At 38.8% G+C, this 18,305-nt stretch overlaps 3 protein-coding genes across 3 annotated transcripts in view; 1 reads left to right on the plus strand and 2 right to left on the minus strand.

The window, feature by feature from the left end:
- The window catches only part of LOC115379886 (obg-like ATPase 1), a 43,578-nt gene extending 37,157 nt beyond the window's left edge, over positions 1 to 6,421 (minus strand). The window contains exons 1-2 of the mRNA XM_030080844.1: positions 6,312 to 6,421; positions 2,848 to 2,939 (exon numbers count right to left, since the gene is read on the minus strand). The gene's annotated coding sequence lies outside the window, so the exon portion shown is untranslated. The remainder of the gene's footprint in view (positions 1 to 2,847; positions 2,940 to 6,311) is intronic.
- A 307-nt stretch (positions 6,422 to 6,728) lies between these two features.
- On the plus strand, positions 6,729 to 13,798 carry sp9 (sp9 transcription factor). Its single transcript, XM_030080283.1, has 3 exons — positions 6,729 to 6,749; positions 7,365 to 8,581; positions 13,705 to 13,798. The coding sequence occupies exons 1-3, from the start codon at positions 6,729 to 6,731 to the stop codon at positions 13,790 to 13,792; spliced, it is 1,326 nt and encodes a 441-aa protein (XP_029936143.1). The 3' UTR covers positions 13,793 to 13,798.
- Positions 10,900 to 17,841, minus strand: cirsr (corepressor of RBPJ and splicing regulator). The gene is made up of 10 exons (XM_030080281.1): positions 17,660 to 17,841; positions 16,770 to 16,864; positions 16,377 to 16,450; positions 16,233 to 16,246; positions 15,985 to 16,037; positions 15,830 to 15,878; positions 15,436 to 15,556; positions 13,378 to 13,484; positions 12,913 to 12,998; positions 10,900 to 12,158 (listed from the first exon to the last, which is right to left on the minus strand). The coding sequence occupies exons 1-10, from the start codon at positions 17,729 to 17,731 to the stop codon at positions 11,405 to 11,407; spliced, it is 1,425 nt and encodes a 474-aa protein (XP_029936141.1). The 5' UTR covers positions 17,732 to 17,841; the 3' UTR covers positions 10,900 to 11,404.
- Between the last annotated feature and the right edge of the window lie 464 nt (positions 17,842 to 18,305).

Genomic DNA, 18,305 nt, shown 5'->3' on the forward strand with positions numbered 1-18,305 from the left:
TAAAGTTCTCGATAGGAGCTGACAGGTAGAGTTTTCTGACCAGGTTTGACAAACAGTGTGTCATGGAGTCATGCCACACATGACTAGAATGTAGCAAACAACATGGTCAAGTTTTCCACCTCACAAATAAAAACCGTACAATGAAAAAGGTCAAGACTCACTCTTTGACATTGTCCTCAGTTTCCATAAAACACCACACTCAACTGGTCACGCCTTCCTTTCTTCTAATGGCAAGGATATATTTCTCTCAGATCAATCCACAATCGCGACTGTTTCTTATTACAGCAATCAGACAAGTAATCACAACTGTTCCCTGTCACTGATCAGCTCTCTTTTGATCCTCAAGTACCTCAGGTTGTTTTTTTTTTCACACGTCACATTCACTCATCACATTAAATACATAGTTATTGACCAACAAAAATGAGATCATCTCAAACGGACTCCTTCATATCATCCACTTTTCTGTCGTCCCTCCTTGAACCCGACAGATGTCTTTCAAGTCTGCACTGTTTTTTTAAGCGTACAACTAGCTGCTCATTGCAAATTTCATTCAGATAAATTCCTCAAACAAACCCTCAACAATTACATAATAGATACACCCTCCTTCTCTCCTTTGTAATCATACCTTTTCATTTAAGAGAACCAAGACTGGTGACACCAGTTTACTCACTGAAAAAAGAGGCATGCTATAACCTTGTTGTATTTTAGCAGTCGTTCCTCACTGGGCTACTAAATATCATGTCTCCAGTTTTTGAATTCCTCTAATATTTATATGGGTGTTGCCACAAAGGTTATGTGAAAGTTGCTAGGCGCACAAAAGCATGGCTTGACGCTTTGAAACTCTGCTTGAAACCACATTCTTCTTGCTGTAAAAAAAAAAACAAAAAACAAAAAAAAAACAGGAGTGTGATGTGGATGGTTTGACCTGAATGAAATTGAGACCTTGAATGAAAATGAGATATCAACCCCCTGCACTCCGCTACAAACTTGGAAACGCAGACACCATCCCTCCATAGAGCACAAACAGGCCACTTTATTAAGCTCTGTTGGACATTTTCTTTGTGGAATTTAATTTTGAGACATATGTAATATTTAATTTCTGGGTTTCTGTGTCAGTTGCTTATAATGTGATCGAGTTACTTCTTTCAAACTGTCAAACTGACATGCATCTGAAACTGCTGACATATTGATATACATCTAAAAGAAGGCTGAATAGGTTTACTTTGACAGCCAGGCTGATCAAAACATGTTAAAACTCAGTTTAAGAATAAGCTCCTACACATGTATTTTCACGCAGGTGCCACAGAGAATGAAGGGCACTCCACCCATTGGATCAGTTTCAAGCAGCTATAGGTAGGAAGCCACGCTGAATCCCAAGACCTTGTGCTATTTGATGCAGGATCTGTTATCTCCAGCTGACAGACTGCAAAGCTAAAAATTATGTTTACAAGTGAATTTTACACACATTTTCTTGAAAATAAAAGAGAACTGAAAATGTGTAACATGCACTGTCAGAGTGAAAATTAGAGTTAACCTAATGATTTGTTGATTGTAGATGAGGGCATGAGAGAAATATTATCTTTTCATACATTTCATGTTGCTTTCTGCAATAATTAGGAATTGTAGAGTGGTGAAAACAATATTAATATTTGCTTCTTTATCATTTTATAGGTGTTGTTCAGATGCAGATGAATACCACACACACACACACACACACACAAAGAGAGAGAGAGCCAGAGAGACGTTACGCCAAATCATACAAGTAATCCTCGCACCAAATGAATTAAAGTAAGGCATAATGTTGTCATATAGGACAAAATGTGTTAATAAAGCAATTACGGGTAAGCATTAATTAAGCAGCAGGTAAGATCAGTTCACCTTTCGTATCACTAATATACTGATTAATAAATCCAACTGATTAAATCCAAACTATCAAGATCATAACATCCTGTAATCTATAGTAACCTTATTCCGAATCTAATTTTTTTAGTTGATTTTGGATTCAAAGATTTATCCTCAGTATTTCATTGTACTGAACTTTCCGGAGCTTACATTGCAATTCACATGAGCCCACAACTTTCACAGCACCATATACACACACAGTGAAAATTACAGTAGAGAGGCCACACCACATGGTGCTCGAGCTCTGAGTAGCTGGAGGGCTTTAAGATCTTACTCAAGATAATGTGCTATCTAGGCAGGACATTTTAATACCCAACAGATCAGGCAATCACCAATCAGTATATGCTATATCTTCTGATATCAAGTAGTAATGCTTGAAGAAAATGTTTCTGAAGGACGTGTGTGTGCTGCCTACCTTTAGTATTTATAATCTTTATTTAGATGGTGTGAAAGCGGAGAGGGAAACAGGACAGGCTCAAAAAGCTCTGGAGGGCTTCAATCCTAGGTTCACGTGGTTCTGTGGCGGGGTGAACTATTTTTTGAAGAAAACATTCTGGGAGCAGAATTTGCGGCTTTCTAGCTCCTGTCATGTACTACATGCGGCTTGTAATTTTTCTGCCTCCAATATAGCTAAGTGTGATGTGCGCAAGGTGTGAAAACTCTTTTTCTGGCCACTCCTGAAAAATACCAAATGGATTATGTACTGACCTGCACCACCTCATTCACAGTGCTTATTTCAATTCTTCTTCTTCTTTTTTTTTTTTTTTTTTTTTTTTTAGCAGTATTCTACTTCTCTACATTGTCTTTATTTTGCCTAAACAGTTTTGTATTTTTTGTATCGTGGAACGCAGATACAGTGCCTTGGCATTTCGAGCACATGTTGGTATGCCCAGTAGATGCAGAGAAGCATGCACAATCACTTTAAATCAAAGCCATTTTACTTACCCTACATTGGGGAGGCCGACAATTCCTATTTTCAGTGAGGTACCAAACCTTCCAATCAGTGGTGGTGGCTTTGGTCCATCACCTCCCTTTCCCTAATAAAGACAATGTGGTAATGTCTGTAGTGAGTAAGAGCACTTGCCATTACATAACCTACAGCACACGCATGCTTGTCTTTGAATGAAGGTATTCCTAACAAAACACACCTTCTTTGGAGCCATTTTCCACACTTAGTTTTATACCGCCTATCAATACAACTCACCACCACAGTGCAAAAAATGATACATTGAAAGAAAAGGGTCTAAGCCTAGTCCTCGAATGTATCCAGTCGACTGCACTTCAACTGGCTCACTCCCCTCTCTCAAAATAGAACATGCAGCTTCTAGAAATGAAAGTTGACACTGTTAGCTGGCAAGCTGGCCTATACTTCTAAATTTAGCAAAAATGTCTTGATAGTATTGATGCAGGTTGATGGGCAGCTGCGGGCTCAAGCTTACATAGAACTGTTAGCTGAAAAAGTTGGTATTGAAAAGGTAGTTAATCTTTATCAGAGTCTTGTTTGCGTTGTCAACAGCTGCCCGCTTTCCATTAACATTTGAATCTTCTTTCTTGACAGTCATCTAACCAAAATGCATCAGTGCTTAGGTTATCCGTGAAAGAATTACATCTCTGTGCTGACAGGTCATATCAATTTTACCATGTCCCTTTGCTTTGCAGCTTGTAAATTTCCAACAGTAATAATCCCCCATGTAGAGCAGATTTCATTTCACAACGCATATGAATGTCATTTCAGTCCCCTCGTGTCTTTCTGTCTTTGCCAACAATTGAATGAACAATGATATAGCAACCTACAAGTAGGAACTACTGCAGGTAAGTAGCAAGGACCAAAGCAAACTCACTAGTTGATATGGTGACAGAAAAAAAAAGAATAAAAACATAGCATACATTATAGGTATAACAATGTATTTTGCACATAAAGTAGCCGTAATAACATTAAAGGAAATATTTCATCAGATAGTCATCTTAACAAGGACTTAACATGTTTGCACCTACTTTTCTCCATTTACTGTCTACCACCCACTATGACATAATATATCTTACTTATCAGAAAACATGATACGACTATATAGGATGAAAATATATGACATCCTTGCACTACCAGTTTCCTGCAACCCTCTTTGAAAGAAACAGGTGTAGCCACATCCCATGAGCACAAGAAATTACAACAATTAGTTAAATGTCCTCAAATAAACTTCCCTATGCAGAAATACAAATTAAAGTACACAGGGCACAGCCAGAAACCATTCCCCAATCCAGCACCCTGTCTCGTTTAACATGCAGAAAATGAGGCTCTAATAATCTGGATTTGAAGCAAGTAGGGGTGCCTTTGTAGCAAGAATTTAAATGAATAGATCTGAATTAATCATTTATCTTTTGTTGCTTAAGGCCTTGATGGATGTACTGTCACTTAGACTCATCACAATAGATGCAGAGCGTTTTGTTCTACCAAATAAATCATTCCCATTGTTTAAGGTACATTGATCAATCTAATGGCTTGTAATAGGCTCCTAATTGCCACAGAAAAGTGCTCTCGAATGGAGTCCAGAATTACAGATTCAACTCAAAATTCTCACTCGAATGACAGGGCAGGAGCATATTCTTTGCTTTAGTCCCAAGTAAACAGCCAACGAGATATCGCAAATGTTTTAATATGCGAAGTTATTATGCAAAATAAATTGAATTAAAAAAAAAAAACAAACAAAAAACAGCCATATATAAAATGACATTTAAATTTATTGTGGTAAAGATCCTGTCATTTCTACAAAGGCTTCTTTGTCAGGGCTTGCAATCGACATGATTTCAACCTTCAAACGGTCTGCTCCTTATGAGCAAATAAGATAAAAAAAATATTATACACGTGAATATCAAAACAGGTGCAGTCAGCTATAATATCATCGTACTGTCCTGAAATAATTTAAAATAAAACACGTGGAATCATGTCTTTTTTCCTTTTTAAAAATTAATTGGTATGAGCATAATTAAAGGGTACAGTGATTGTCCGTTTTTAAATGCGCAAGAATATTGCCAAAAGTACCCTTACATGTTGCATTCATTTTCATTAACGGTCAGATTATTTTCGCTTCTTAAGCAACAATCAATTTTGTTTATGTAGAATAGACATTTAATACTGTTAATAGCACTCTGCCAAATTGCCATGATTTCAAAAATGATTCAATTTTCTTGGCAGCGCTGAGTATTTGATGAAATTGTTTTTTATTCACCCCTCCTAAGGTGGGGATTTAAAAAAAAAAGAGTATTTGAACAAATTGCGCCTGTGTTGACTGGCAGCATTCATGCTCCATAATGGTGCATTATTTGCCCGTTTTGAATACTGTAATGCACATCTTTCGGTGAAGCTTTTCTCTGGAAAATTGCTTTAACTTTTAAAGGGATGATGATTCACATCAGAGCAGGTCAATTTTACATTATGCCATTATCCCTTGAGTGTTTTAACAAGCTATGGAGCATGTTGGATTATTTTATTGCGATCTTAAGGGGAAAAAAAGAAGAAGAGCTGTTTTGTAAGTTTAGGAAAATTAGTGAAACAGTGTATACTTGTAATTTTCCACAGTTCAAATAAATGTCTGATTATGTTGCATGAATTTTCATGTTACAGCAACAAGATGCATGCTGCCTCCAATTAAATCAATTTAAAGGAGATTCCTGACGGTCTTACAGCAGGTTGTGTGCTGGATGCTGAAACTTTTCCCCCTCTTAAATTCTTCTCTTTTAAAACATATCAACTACACACACTGATAAAGCCAGCTGTCGTTCCTAATTAACCTCTCACCTGCACTCCGCCAACAAGCAAGCAGGAGGGAGCGCGTATACGACACGGTCGCGCGCGTAAACGAGCACATGCACGCGCGCACAAATTTGGCCGAAAGTGACATAGTTCACCTGTTTGGAGCCACGGGACCATATGCTTGTCTACAGTCGCTATGTGATGAGCGCTTAAATTTAGACATTGTGAACACAGCGCATACAGCCCCAGCGGTTTAAGAGGATAAGTCTGTGCTTTTAGGCCTGCTGCTGTACTTTTGTAAACTTAATAACTTAATCCATCAGTGCTTTACCCTGGAGGTTTAACGCACATGTGTATTTTAGTAATTTTCAACATGTAACATTAGTTGTTTCCCTCTGTCGAGAAAGCCGTGCCGCGTAAGCTTTGCCATTCAATAGGTTCTGGTACTGTTTTGAAAAAAAAAAAAAAAAAAAAAAAAAGTCATGACCCGATGATATTGTCTGTCACATTACTGAAGACACTCGGTGCAAAAATACAATTTCTCATGACGTGTTGCGCATGATCTGAATACCAAAAATCAAAAGAGAAACCTAGAACTATACACAAGAGTGTGTCACCAAAATAATAAAAAAAAACGTCCTCAAATTAGTGAAATGCTTACCTCTTGGAGTACTGGTGTGTGAACTCAATTCTGCAATGAAAGGAGACATTGAACCTTCGTGTGAGAATACATAAAAATATCTGTATGCATTTAAAAAATACCAAATCGTGTCTTGTATGACAGTCAGAGAAGAGGCTGCACACAGATGATTGACGGGAGGGCTTTTGGTGTTTCTGTCTGCGGTCGGATCTCTCATTGGCTGACTTCATCTCCAGCTATGAATGCAGCTATTAGATTGGCTGCGCGTCCTCGCCAGCTGTACTTCAAAGAACACGCTCTCTACAACTAGGTACTGTTGGGAGCTGCAAGCCAAGAGAGAAACCGTGTGACTTGAGTAAAGCACTGTGTATCTGATTCAAATTGGAAACGTACGGCATTGAAATCGCGAACAATCCCATCGTAGCACAGAGCTTGGATATGGCTACGTCTATACTTGGGGTGAGTGTGATTTTGTACTCACGCGTAAAAGTTGTGCGTAAAGTTATTCTAGCAGACTTTCTTCTGTCACGAAAAGTATTAGACACTTTTATAGACGTGCATACTTTCACGTCTCAAGTAGACTTTTGCTGTTGTTTATCTGCTGTTCCTCACCTTGCGTATGTGGATATTTTGTCTACATACAAAAAATCTTTTCACTGAAAAAAAAAAAGCGTGGCGATATCTTAAACATGGACAAACTTTAGAGTAACTTTAGAGGGGTAACTATTTTCAGTGACATTTGACAAAGCTGATATTTTGACAAATCCGTAAACAACATTTGTTATTTTTTATTTATTAATCTTCGTTCCAATGCGCATGTAAAACAACAACGCAACAGAGCGGTTAAAAATTGTATCTAATGATGTCGGTCTCTCGCTTAGGCTACAAAACAACACATCTTTTCACAACAAATAACTCTTCTATCCTAATAATTTGCGTTTATTTGTAATATATTGTTGGATTGTCGGGTGCAGAGTTGCCAGTCTTCCGTTTAGCCAGAGCAGAGAACTTTTCAGCTGAAGTTGTTGCTGTGTGAAGCATGGTTTTAAGTTCAATTTTTTGTCTCTTTTCCAGGAAGAGCCACGCTTTGGAACTACCCCTCTAGCTATGCTGGCTGCAACTTGTAACAAAATTGGTAACACCAGCCCTCTTACCACTTTACCTGATTCGAGCGCTTTCTCAAAAGGTGGATTTCATCCGTGGAAAAGATCCTCCTCCAGTTGTAACTTGGGATCCAGTCTCCCCGGGTTCACGGTGGCAACAAGCCGCGCATCGACAGGACTAACATCGACTAGTGGCACAGGCAACAGCGCCTTTTGCTTAGCCTCCACCTCCCCGACCTCGTCTGCATTTTCCACAGAGTACAGCGGTCTGTTTTCCAACTCTGCCAGTGTCACGTCTCAAGAGTCTGGACAGTCAGCTTTTATCTCCAAAGTCCACACATCAGCAGAGACTCTTTACCCGAGGGTGGGGATGGCACACCCGTACGAGTCGTGGTACAAGTCCGGTTTCCATTCAACCATCTCTGGTGATGTTGCCAACGGCGCGTCCTCGTGGTGGGATGTCCACACCAACCCCGGCTCGTGGCTCGATGTGCAGAATCCTGCAAGCACCCTCCAGACCTCCCTGCACTCCGGGACGCCCCAAGCCATCCACTCCCAGCTGAGTGGCTACAACCCAGACTTCTCCACGCTGACCCACTCGGCGTTCAGCTCCACTGGAATCAGCCCCTCTGCATCTCACCTCCTGTCCACCAGTCAGCACCTGTTAACACAGGAGGGCTTCAAAACAGTCATCCCCACATACACAGACGCGTCTGCTGCCAACGCCATGATTTCGGGGGCCAGTTCAGGAATAAGTAGCTCTTCAAGGTCATCCAGGAGGTACTCCGGCAGAGCAACATGTGACTGTCCCAACTGCCAGGAGGCTGAGCGGCTGGGACCCGCCGGGGCCAGCCTCCGGAGGAAAGGACTGCACAGTTGCCATATTCCCGGCTGCGGTAAAGTGTATGGGAAAACATCTCACCTCAAAGCTCATTTGAGATGGCACACCGGCGAGCGGCCTTTTGTCTGCAACTGGCTATTCTGTGGCAAAAGATTCACAAGATCCGATGAACTTCAGAGACACCTTCGCACCCACACCGGCGAGAAAAGGTTTGCTTGCCCGGTGTGCAACAAGCGCTTTATGAGGAGTGACCATTTGAGCAAGCACATCAAAACGCACACTGCCGGTGGAGGAGGCAAAAAGGGAAGCGACAGTGACACCGACACCAGTAACCTGGAGACCCCGAGGTCCGAGTCCCCTGAACTTATTTTAGAGGGGGTAAATCCCAGAATCACTGTTAAGGATCCATCTCCTCATGACGAGCCCTAATAGATCTTATAAGATCACGCAACATCAAATCAGATTCAAAACTGCACAGCATTGAAAACGGGTCTTGTTTGAAAGACAGTAGCCTAATGGAGAAAATATTCCAGGAGGGATTGCAAAGCTTAAAAAAAGTAACTCTTCACATGCGTAACGAATATTTGATTCGCAAAACCATCTAAAGAAAATAAAGAAAGATATAGACCTATATGGACATTTTTAAGACAACTTGAAAATGAAATGGATGTTTGCTAAGGGTGCGCGAAACCTGTTGAACTTGGTTGGACAATGTGAGTTACATCTTGTATATGACGGCTAACTATGTGTTATTTTCATGTAAATGTTATAATTGTTTTATTCGTGTTTGGTATCCTGAAAATCAGGGAGTTTACTTTCGACGCACTTTGTGGATATGTATGTACACAGCTTTTTAAACTTTGGTTAACCATTTTATTTCTTTGCTAAAAAAATATAAATATATATATATAAATGTTTACCTGTATAAAGTCACACGTATAAGCCTTTCATTTTATCGTAATTAAAAACATCTTTAAGAAAACCCGAGGCTGTGTGATGTAGATTTTATGGTTTGCCACATTATTTTTTTTTTTTATTTAGGCCTTAAGCAAATAAAAAATATATTCTAGCTTATTTAAAAAAAATATTTTATCAAGCACTAAATATTTTTTTTTCCAGACAAATAATTTCTTAAAGACAATCACGTGATCGTACCTTGACTTTGACTATTTCCTCTACGGAATAAATCAATGGTTAATGCCCCGGAAAAGACATTTCATGCCCAAATGAAAATCTTGTTAAATGGTATTAATTATGACTTGGAGCACATCACAGCCCCATGTGTCTTGTATTTGCGATTAGGGATTCGTGTCTTATCAAATATCTAATTAATCTCCGAGACATCTTTTGTTCAGTTTCACTTTATCTGGGGGTTTCCAAGGGGGTTTGATGACAAAGGTCCCTGAATATTTATTCTAATTGTCCAAATTAACTGCTTTAATTTGCATACCAAACGGTGGACCAAGAATAAGGATAAGGCATCTTTCTCTTTGCCAGAAACCACTAGATGTTATGGGAACAGTTTTTTAAACTTTTGAAAAAGAAGGGGCAAAGAGCCACATGCAAATGTTGAATTTGAAATGCTCTTTGCTCAGCGCAGTCAAATGGTGCCTGCATGTTATTTGAATATCAGTGGCCCCGTATTGAAAGGGTTCAAGGATGCTCTCTGACTTCTTTGTGCTTACCCAGTGCAGCGTCCGACTCTCAAAGAAAAACCCGGGGAATAATTACAGCGTGAGTCCAGGCCTGGGAATACGTCAGGGAAAAGCATCTCATCCAGACACCCTCTTTTTTGAAGAGGAAGTTAAATTGACCAGAAGGCAATAGAGGGAAATTATTTCCATTTCCTTTTGTGCAGCCGGCTTCAAGGAACGGTCAGATGGTGAAAACTATCAAATTAGAATGACAATTTGGGTTTCACCAATGTATAAAAAAAAAAAAAAAAACAAAAAAAAACTAGCTGCAACAGACGAAGTTACATTTTAATATTTTACAGGCGACACTCAGTAATCAACATACAACAGTTTATGCAGGCAGGAATTTTAATTACAATATTAACCATTTTTTTCTCCCACCCAAGTCTCGGTTTCCAAGAGTGAATAGTGTCAAATTATTAAGTTTTTTGGTCTGGCAATTAATGTGAACATTATAACAAGAGGAAAATTATTGGGCTATTTTAGATTATAATTTATGTAGTTGAAAATTAAAGAATAAACTTGGACCGCTAAAATTTATTTTTGCAATCATAATTTAGTCTTTGCCATTCAAACATAAACAAAACAGTGTGGCCGAAAATGATGAGATGAGAGCCAGTGGACAGGAGGCTACGCGGTCAGTGATTGCTTTTGTTTCCAGAAATCATATTTTTGCAGGCCACATTAATCGGAGATTTGATTTTCACAGGCCTTGAACACTTGGACACATTTCATTGCTTGAAAAGGTTTGCGCCGTGCCCTCAGAGTGGCCTGATAAAATTTACAAACACAATGAAAATTGATTGCTACGGGTAAACGTGCGGTTTGCTGATAAAATGTTTCATTTGCAAAAGCTAAACTCAAAATTGGCAGGGTGCTCACTCACGGTCATCTAATGGAAACATTCACATTTCAAGTAACTGTTTTCATAATTTGATATCTGCTTCACCCGCTGCAAATAAACGCACAGGTTTAGTGGGTTAAAATTTTAATCAGCATATCTGCAGGAATCCATAACTGTCTGGAAATATCGCTTTGTCATAGAATGTAGAAAATTTGTAAAAATGTACAGAAATGACAGAAGGATAAATACTGCAGCAACAAAATTATATAAACTCACTAGTGGCCGAATGAACATGAAACTGGGGCTAACGCACACACTACAAGGAATATAGGTGCAAATTACTTATAATCAATTAATCTCGACATATCCCTACAAGGCAGCACAGGAGTGCAGCTGCCTGTCTTAAGTTATTTTCTGTCGACTGCTTCCCTCTACTGGAAGAAAATAAGATCCACACACAATATGGGCCATCTCAAGGTGAAATAATGAGGTGCACTCTTTTTGATTGCCAAGATATCCCTTAAATATTAACCTAAAGAATATTCAAAACATTACACGTTTTATCCATGGATGGAAGTAAAGTCACAGGATAAAAAAAAACAAAAAAAACAAAAAAACAGTCATGGGGCAAGTCAGTGCTTTCTCTCTGCTCTGACTGGGCTCCTCTCTCTTTTCTCCCTACTCCTGCCTGTGCTCCTACTTCTACTCCTATTTCTACTCCTGCTTCTACTCCTGCTCCTTCCCCTGCCCTCCCTTTCTTTCCTCCTTTCCCTGTTTCTGCTACTCCCATCTGCACCTCTGTCATTCCTTCCATCTGTGCTACCTCTGTTCCTCTCCCCACCTCTGCTGTGATGCCTGTCTTTACCTCTGTCCTCCCTGCCTCTCTCGCGGCTCCGGCTTCTGTCCAGACCAGACTTGGAGCTGCTGGGTCTCTGCCTGTCCCTGCTGCTCTGTCTCTCTCTCTCTTGACCTCCCTCCAGCTTGATCTTATTCTCAGGGTTGCGCTTCCGACTCTCACTCCTTCCCCTCTCTGTCCTTGGTCCTCTGTTATCACTGGTCTCCTCTTTAGGCCGCTTCTGTCCAGTGTGAGGGCTCTGTGACCTGCTCCTGGGAGAAGAGCCCCTTTTCTGACTCTTGACTCGTCTCTCGCCCTCAGTGCTGTTATCCCGACATGAGTCTTTTTTGTTGCTCTTCTTCTTTCTCTTTTGGCTCTTTGACTTGCCACGGCTGCTCGAGTCTGAGTCACTATCACTGCTGCTGCTTGTATCGGAGTCACTCGAACTATCACTGCTGCAGTGCTTTTTCTTATGCTTTCTTTTGCCTTTCTTTTTCTGCTTTTTGCTCTTCTTCTTTTTTTCCTTCTTCTTTTCCAGGCGATCAAGTTTCCTGTAAAATAGGAACACAAACATCTTCTATACATTTTCCCATAACAGAGCTAGAATGTCTAATAGTTTAATACAGTATGTGTGCACCCGCCAAGCTTGAGCTAAATAGAAATAAAAAACAGGGCACAATCTAAAATAGAAAGAAGTGCAACAGTTTACTTTCTGTGTGTATTTACACTGTATAAATGCTACATGGTTAGAACATATATGTATAAACAGCATTTATAGAAAATCTCTTAACCCCCATTTTGGTGACTGAATGCTGAATGACATGGTCTTTTGTGCGATGAGAAAATACTACAACCCATCAAACTCAAAACTTTTTCAAACCCCACTGGATAAACTATGAAGTCACATGGTGGTCAACTTGAAAACGTGAATTTTTCTTAGTTCCTGAAAAACTGACATTTCAGAGATACAATGTTTTCACCTGAGAGCTGCGTCAAAATGTGCTTTCTGTACTTCAGACTCCATCAAAACTGATATCCTATTCTGCTGCACTAATACAAATGAAAAACTATTTGCATTATGAAAATGCAGTTAAAATGCATATTTTAGCTACCATTTAATGGTTGCCTTTGTGCCTTATAATTTCTCTGTCAGTTTGTGAGGGAAAAAAGTATTTTAAATCATGTAAATTAAGTTTTTAAAAATCCAGTGACCAGGTAATCTTGGCAACATAATTTCAATGTGCCTCTAGTCTTTTAATCTTTAATTCAGTGAAGTATTGATTTTATGAAATGTGCTGCGTCTACCTGAGGAGCTTCTGTTTTTGCTTGGTTGTCAGTGACTTCAGAAATTCCACCTCGGGATCCTCTTCTTCCTCACTGGCAACATACTCCTGTAAAAGTATCACAGAAACTTAAAAGTTTTAATTAAAAAGATACTGGACACATGTATGCCATTTCTTTATGTCTCAAATGCTAAAAAAAATTAAATAAAAAATCTTGCATGGAAGCAAATCTATGCACCATCACATCAGCACAATACCTTCAAAAGTGATCTAACTTATTTGAAAACAATCTTACTTGAATAAAGTTGCTTAGAACAAACAGCTCAGTGTTTTACCCAAATAAATTGTTACTTTGCAGCAATCATATGTAGGCAAGGGACATACCAAGGATATTGTTACTCTAGCTGTCTCTTTCAAGGGGAGTGTATGTGTGCGTTGCTTTATCGGCCTATGTGTGTGAAGATGGGAGTGTGAGACAGAAGATTACCTGTGATGGATCACAAACAGTAGCATTCCTACCAAGGACACATTTTTTCAGGGCAAACCCACTGTTTCGCATCTCCGCCATTAACTCCGAGGGGTGCATCGACGGACCTGTTAGCACAAATCACAGCCTCAGAGTCCCATTGATGTCAGCCCATGCCAACCACTACCTCCACAGTGGGAATTTCAGGGGCGGCTTTGTTAACAGAATGGGACATCAAATCAACTCACTCCACTTCCGGCTGAGCAAATCATACAATATCATTCTCTGCCAAAGCAGCAGTTAGGAGAATCAGAATACACAATAATTGCATTTTTTCTCCCGGCACAGGAGGGGCACCATTACAGCACTCCACCATCAACACCATGCACTGGACTCTCCCAGAGTAAACATATTACTTTACTACTCAACTCCCTGATTGCAGGAGTCAGAATCAGCTCAAGACTGGGAGCTCCAGCTGAAACATGAGAGAAGAGACACAGTGGCTGCACATGCTGCAACGTCTCGACAGACAAAGGCAAACCCACCGGCCACAAAAATCCAGTAGCTAGGAAATACTCTATTCTCTATTCTGTCGTTCTTTTGTACCAGGCAAAATGATTCAACTGTTTTATTTCTCCAGTTCAAATATAAATAATAAATACTTTAAATATACATTTCTTGAGCATGCATGAGCTACAAGAGAAATTATGATTTAATTAAACAGGGGTTAAACCCCCTTACAGCTGGCACTATGGTTTTTGTTGGATTCTTCTTCTGCCTTATAAAACAATCTGTACCTCTGAGATGTAAGCCATAGTGTAATCAAATTTAATAAACACGCCACCCTTACTACTAAAGCAACAAAAATTACACCTGTCAGCCAGATGGTGGTGCTGTAACAAGCAACATTCTGTTCTTCCCACAGTAATATTTCCACTGTTTTGAATTGTATGCAAAACCTATTCATCACTATTTCTCTCTCTCTTTCTTTTATTCACTTTACAGCCATTAGCCAAACCACCCCCTACCCCCTCCTTATTTTTCACCCCAAACACACATGGCTGAGCTGGCTATATCATGCCTGTTTCATAGTTTTCATATTCACATTTGTTTGGCTTTGATACATAGCTAAAGCTGATGATAACACTCTCAAACGAGAGGGCATGATTGTTTCATGTTACAGCAATCACATTTTGTAAATATGTTTCAAAACTCCATCACTACTCCCTCACTAGAGGCAAAAAGTTGAACCCAATCAGCTTAATGGTGTTACTATAATAAACTTTAGTGTTGACAAATAATTCCTAAAACATAAAGTATGATGATATGGCTCAACATAAATCCACTGCACATAGTATTGGTTTCCATTATAGCCTGGGCAGATTTTTTACCATAGTGAATTTAATGCAAAACCTACACCATCTCTCTCATCAGGTTGGTCTATTCTGCACACAGAACATGCATGTGGGTATCTGGTAGCATGGCTATTATACTGAATTTGATATGCAAAACAATTTGTGTGTGAAATGCAAACTAATATGATCGCAAAGGCATGGAAAGAGGAAGTGAGGCATTACTCCTACCTGCTTGATACTAGAGCAAACAAATACCCCATGCATGTTTGGGATGCACCCAAATGTGTGTCAGGATATTCACAGTACATGTAAACACGCTCAACAGCACCACCATCAGGACAAATTGGTAATTTTTCAAATGGCAATACATCAGGCACCATTTCACCTGTAGCTGTAGGGTTTTCACTAAAATGTGTATGTTTGTCAAGCTTTTGGAAAAATGATGAATCAGATTGATATTATCACTTGTCCCATGGGTCTGGATACTACAACATGTAATAGTTAAACTAGATAATGCAAATCTTTATATGATCGACTAAACCCCCATATAATATCTGCACAAAAGCATACTGGACAGTTTAATTCAGTCCAATCAACATAAAGCAAGTAGTGTTTCTGAGTGTAAATATTATAGAATGCTAGGAGTAAAATCCAGCACAAACTGCAGAGCAGCAAAAATGGTCTTTCTTGATAAGTTCATCAAAACTATTACATGTACTCTTACCTGCTGCTTCCTCTGAGGCCACAGAGCTGGCGTTGATACCAGAGAGCCCATAAAGAGGACACTCTCTGTCTGTGTTCACATGGCCCCATTTGTGACATTTGATGCATTTCACATTTCGCACCTAGAAGTTAAAGTGCAATACACATTATCTCTTTTCTATCATTTCTTATTTCTATATGTTCATTAAATGGGATTCAACGGTCATGTCAGACACTTGGAGGAATTAATCAAATAATACTTGAGATTATTTTTTAAAAATATATTTTCTAACATTCATAACGTAGCATATGATTCAAATATATAGCCTACATATACTACATACATATATACTTTTTCAAATTTAAACAGTATATGATTTGCAACAGATGACTCTGAAACATCAAATTACACTCACCTGGATTCCAAATGGCTGATCTCTAATATTCATGTCATCCTTGGCATACCTAAATGAAAAAATTAAGAGGAGATATTGCTACCTCTGAAACAGCACTAGACAATATTCTAGCAAACTTAAAGTCGAAAATGTGACTGTTAAAAATCAGTATTTACTTCTCTCGAGGAGCCACCTTCTGCCACTCAAACTTGTACTCTGATTCCCCGTCCTGATAAAGACACAATCTAGTTATCGACTGGAGTCTGTAAACCCTCTTAGAGAGAACTATATATAAACTCATACACACCAGATCTAATATGTCGATGGATTCAAATTCAAAAGGTATCAACCCAGAATCAGTTCTGAACATATACATGTATAGTATCTGCTGTGTATGTGTATGCGTGTTGGTACTCTGCTTTACCTCTTTTGTTTCCTCTTCAGGACAGGAGGACAATTGCAAAGAAGGGAAAAATGATCAGTTAATATGAGGTCACAGTTTCTACACAATCAACCTGGTAGTGAACAGAAACACTCTGCTCAAGTTCAAGTGACTGTAGAGCTTTACCTTTGGATGCTCCAGGTGGAGCCTCATACATGAAATTGAGACCATTTTTAACACGATCATCCCCCATCAACAATCTGGACCAGAGCAAAAAAGGATAAATTAAATGTCAGTAAAAACTGAAAAGTAAACTTAGCAACACAATAGCTAAAATAGGAAGTTATCTTCAGTTCAGAAGCACTGTAAGTGACCACAGGCACAAACAACAACCCCAATTGCTAAAGCTTACAGTAGATGAAGACTTGATGTGCCTGGCAAGTTTCATTATCCAAATGCCCAGATAACTCATAGAGCACAGCTTATGTAAAATTTATGATACAAATACAATTTATGAAACAAAAAAAGGATTTTAACAGAGTTTTATTCTGAAGCAGCAATGCAATATATTTCTGTCACCTGTTGTTGTAAGTTTCCTGCTCTTTCAGGTATGCCTGCATAAGATCTTCTTGCTTCTTCTTCTCGAAGGTCAATTTCTGTTCTGCTATCCATACCTGTAAAATAAAGAGCAATACAGGATACAACCTCACTATCAATTTATGCATTTCTAACTACTGCTGTTTTGGGCCTGCTTACATGCTTGAGAGTTATAGTCCTATGTATTTGTGCATGAAACTATCCCCACTACTATTTTAACCTACTGGTAAACAAAACAATAAAAGACACCCTTTAATACTATTTGAGATTAAACAGCTAGGTTTCAATTCTATTAAAAGGGGAAAAGGGGATTATAATTCATCAGACGTTTTAATTCAACACTAAACTGATGACTGTTACTGCAATTCTGAAAGAGATATGGGCATTTTCATATGTGCTGTGGCTAACGTAATAAACATGATATGCTACTCTTGCTTATTGTAGGTTATTACATCTAAAACTAATGAGCCTGGCTCCCTTTCAAAAATAACATGGACAATATTTAAGTGGGTTGATTTTAATCAAAGTTCAATCCATCAACTGGAGGACACTATGCTCTTCAAGAGAAAACAAAGTAAATAAACGTTACATTTAGCCAGTTCAGTAACGTTACTCACTTCCGAAATTCACGTTAAACTTTATGGCTAGATCTTTAACAAATTACTTTAATGTTAAGCAAACAGTTTACATTGACCTCTTCCTGGAAATTAGCTATCGAACTAACTTTATCGCTCTTGATAGCTTTAGCGATAGCTCTCCCTTTGCAAAGCTAGTTCGGCTGGCTAGCGCACCGTGCAATAACCATGACAACATTAGCTTAGCTACTTAGCAGGCTAACTTGATGTCCTGTAGCGATAAACAACATTGCTTACCTTTTTTATGTTTGACTTCGACGCAGGGTGAAAGTCTTTCTTGCACATGAAATTGGCAAACGATTTCCCCATGACTGAACAAATATTAACCTTATGTCAGATGGTAAAAACGTATCATTTGCTATGCTAACAGAGAGTAGCTGGCGTCTCACGTACTCGGCAATCACGTAAACAAACGCAGTCAGGATGAAGGTGGTTTCTTATTGGATTGTGGCGACAAACACCCATGGAAATAAAAACTACAAGGGAAGTTGTTTTCGCAGAAGTAATATCAAAAGTCATAATTACTCTCACAATTCACTACTTCCACATTACTACTTAGAAAAGTTATTTGGTTACACCTATAACCAAATTATTCATTTAGGCATTCAAACTTTTTCTGAATGTAAATAAATGTGGTGATGAGATTACAACATCCGAGTTTACCATTTCAGTGATAAATAAACCATTCATTATACGCAGATGAAATATGTTATAATATTTACTTCTGCATTACACAAAACAGAAAAACGTAATAGAAGCAGAGATGCATCTATATTCTCTATTTATATTAGTTTTTTTTTTTCTGTCACGATGACATCGCATGATAAACGATGCAATGGGCAATATAATATACTACAACTATAATATAGATAGATAGATAGAT

This window comes from Myripristis murdjan, chromosome 21 (assembly GCF_902150065.1).
Source record: "Myripristis murdjan chromosome 21, fMyrMur1.1, whole genome shotgun sequence".
NCBI classification, from domain to species: Eukaryota; Metazoa; Chordata; class Actinopteri; order Holocentriformes; family Holocentridae; genus Myripristis; species Myripristis murdjan.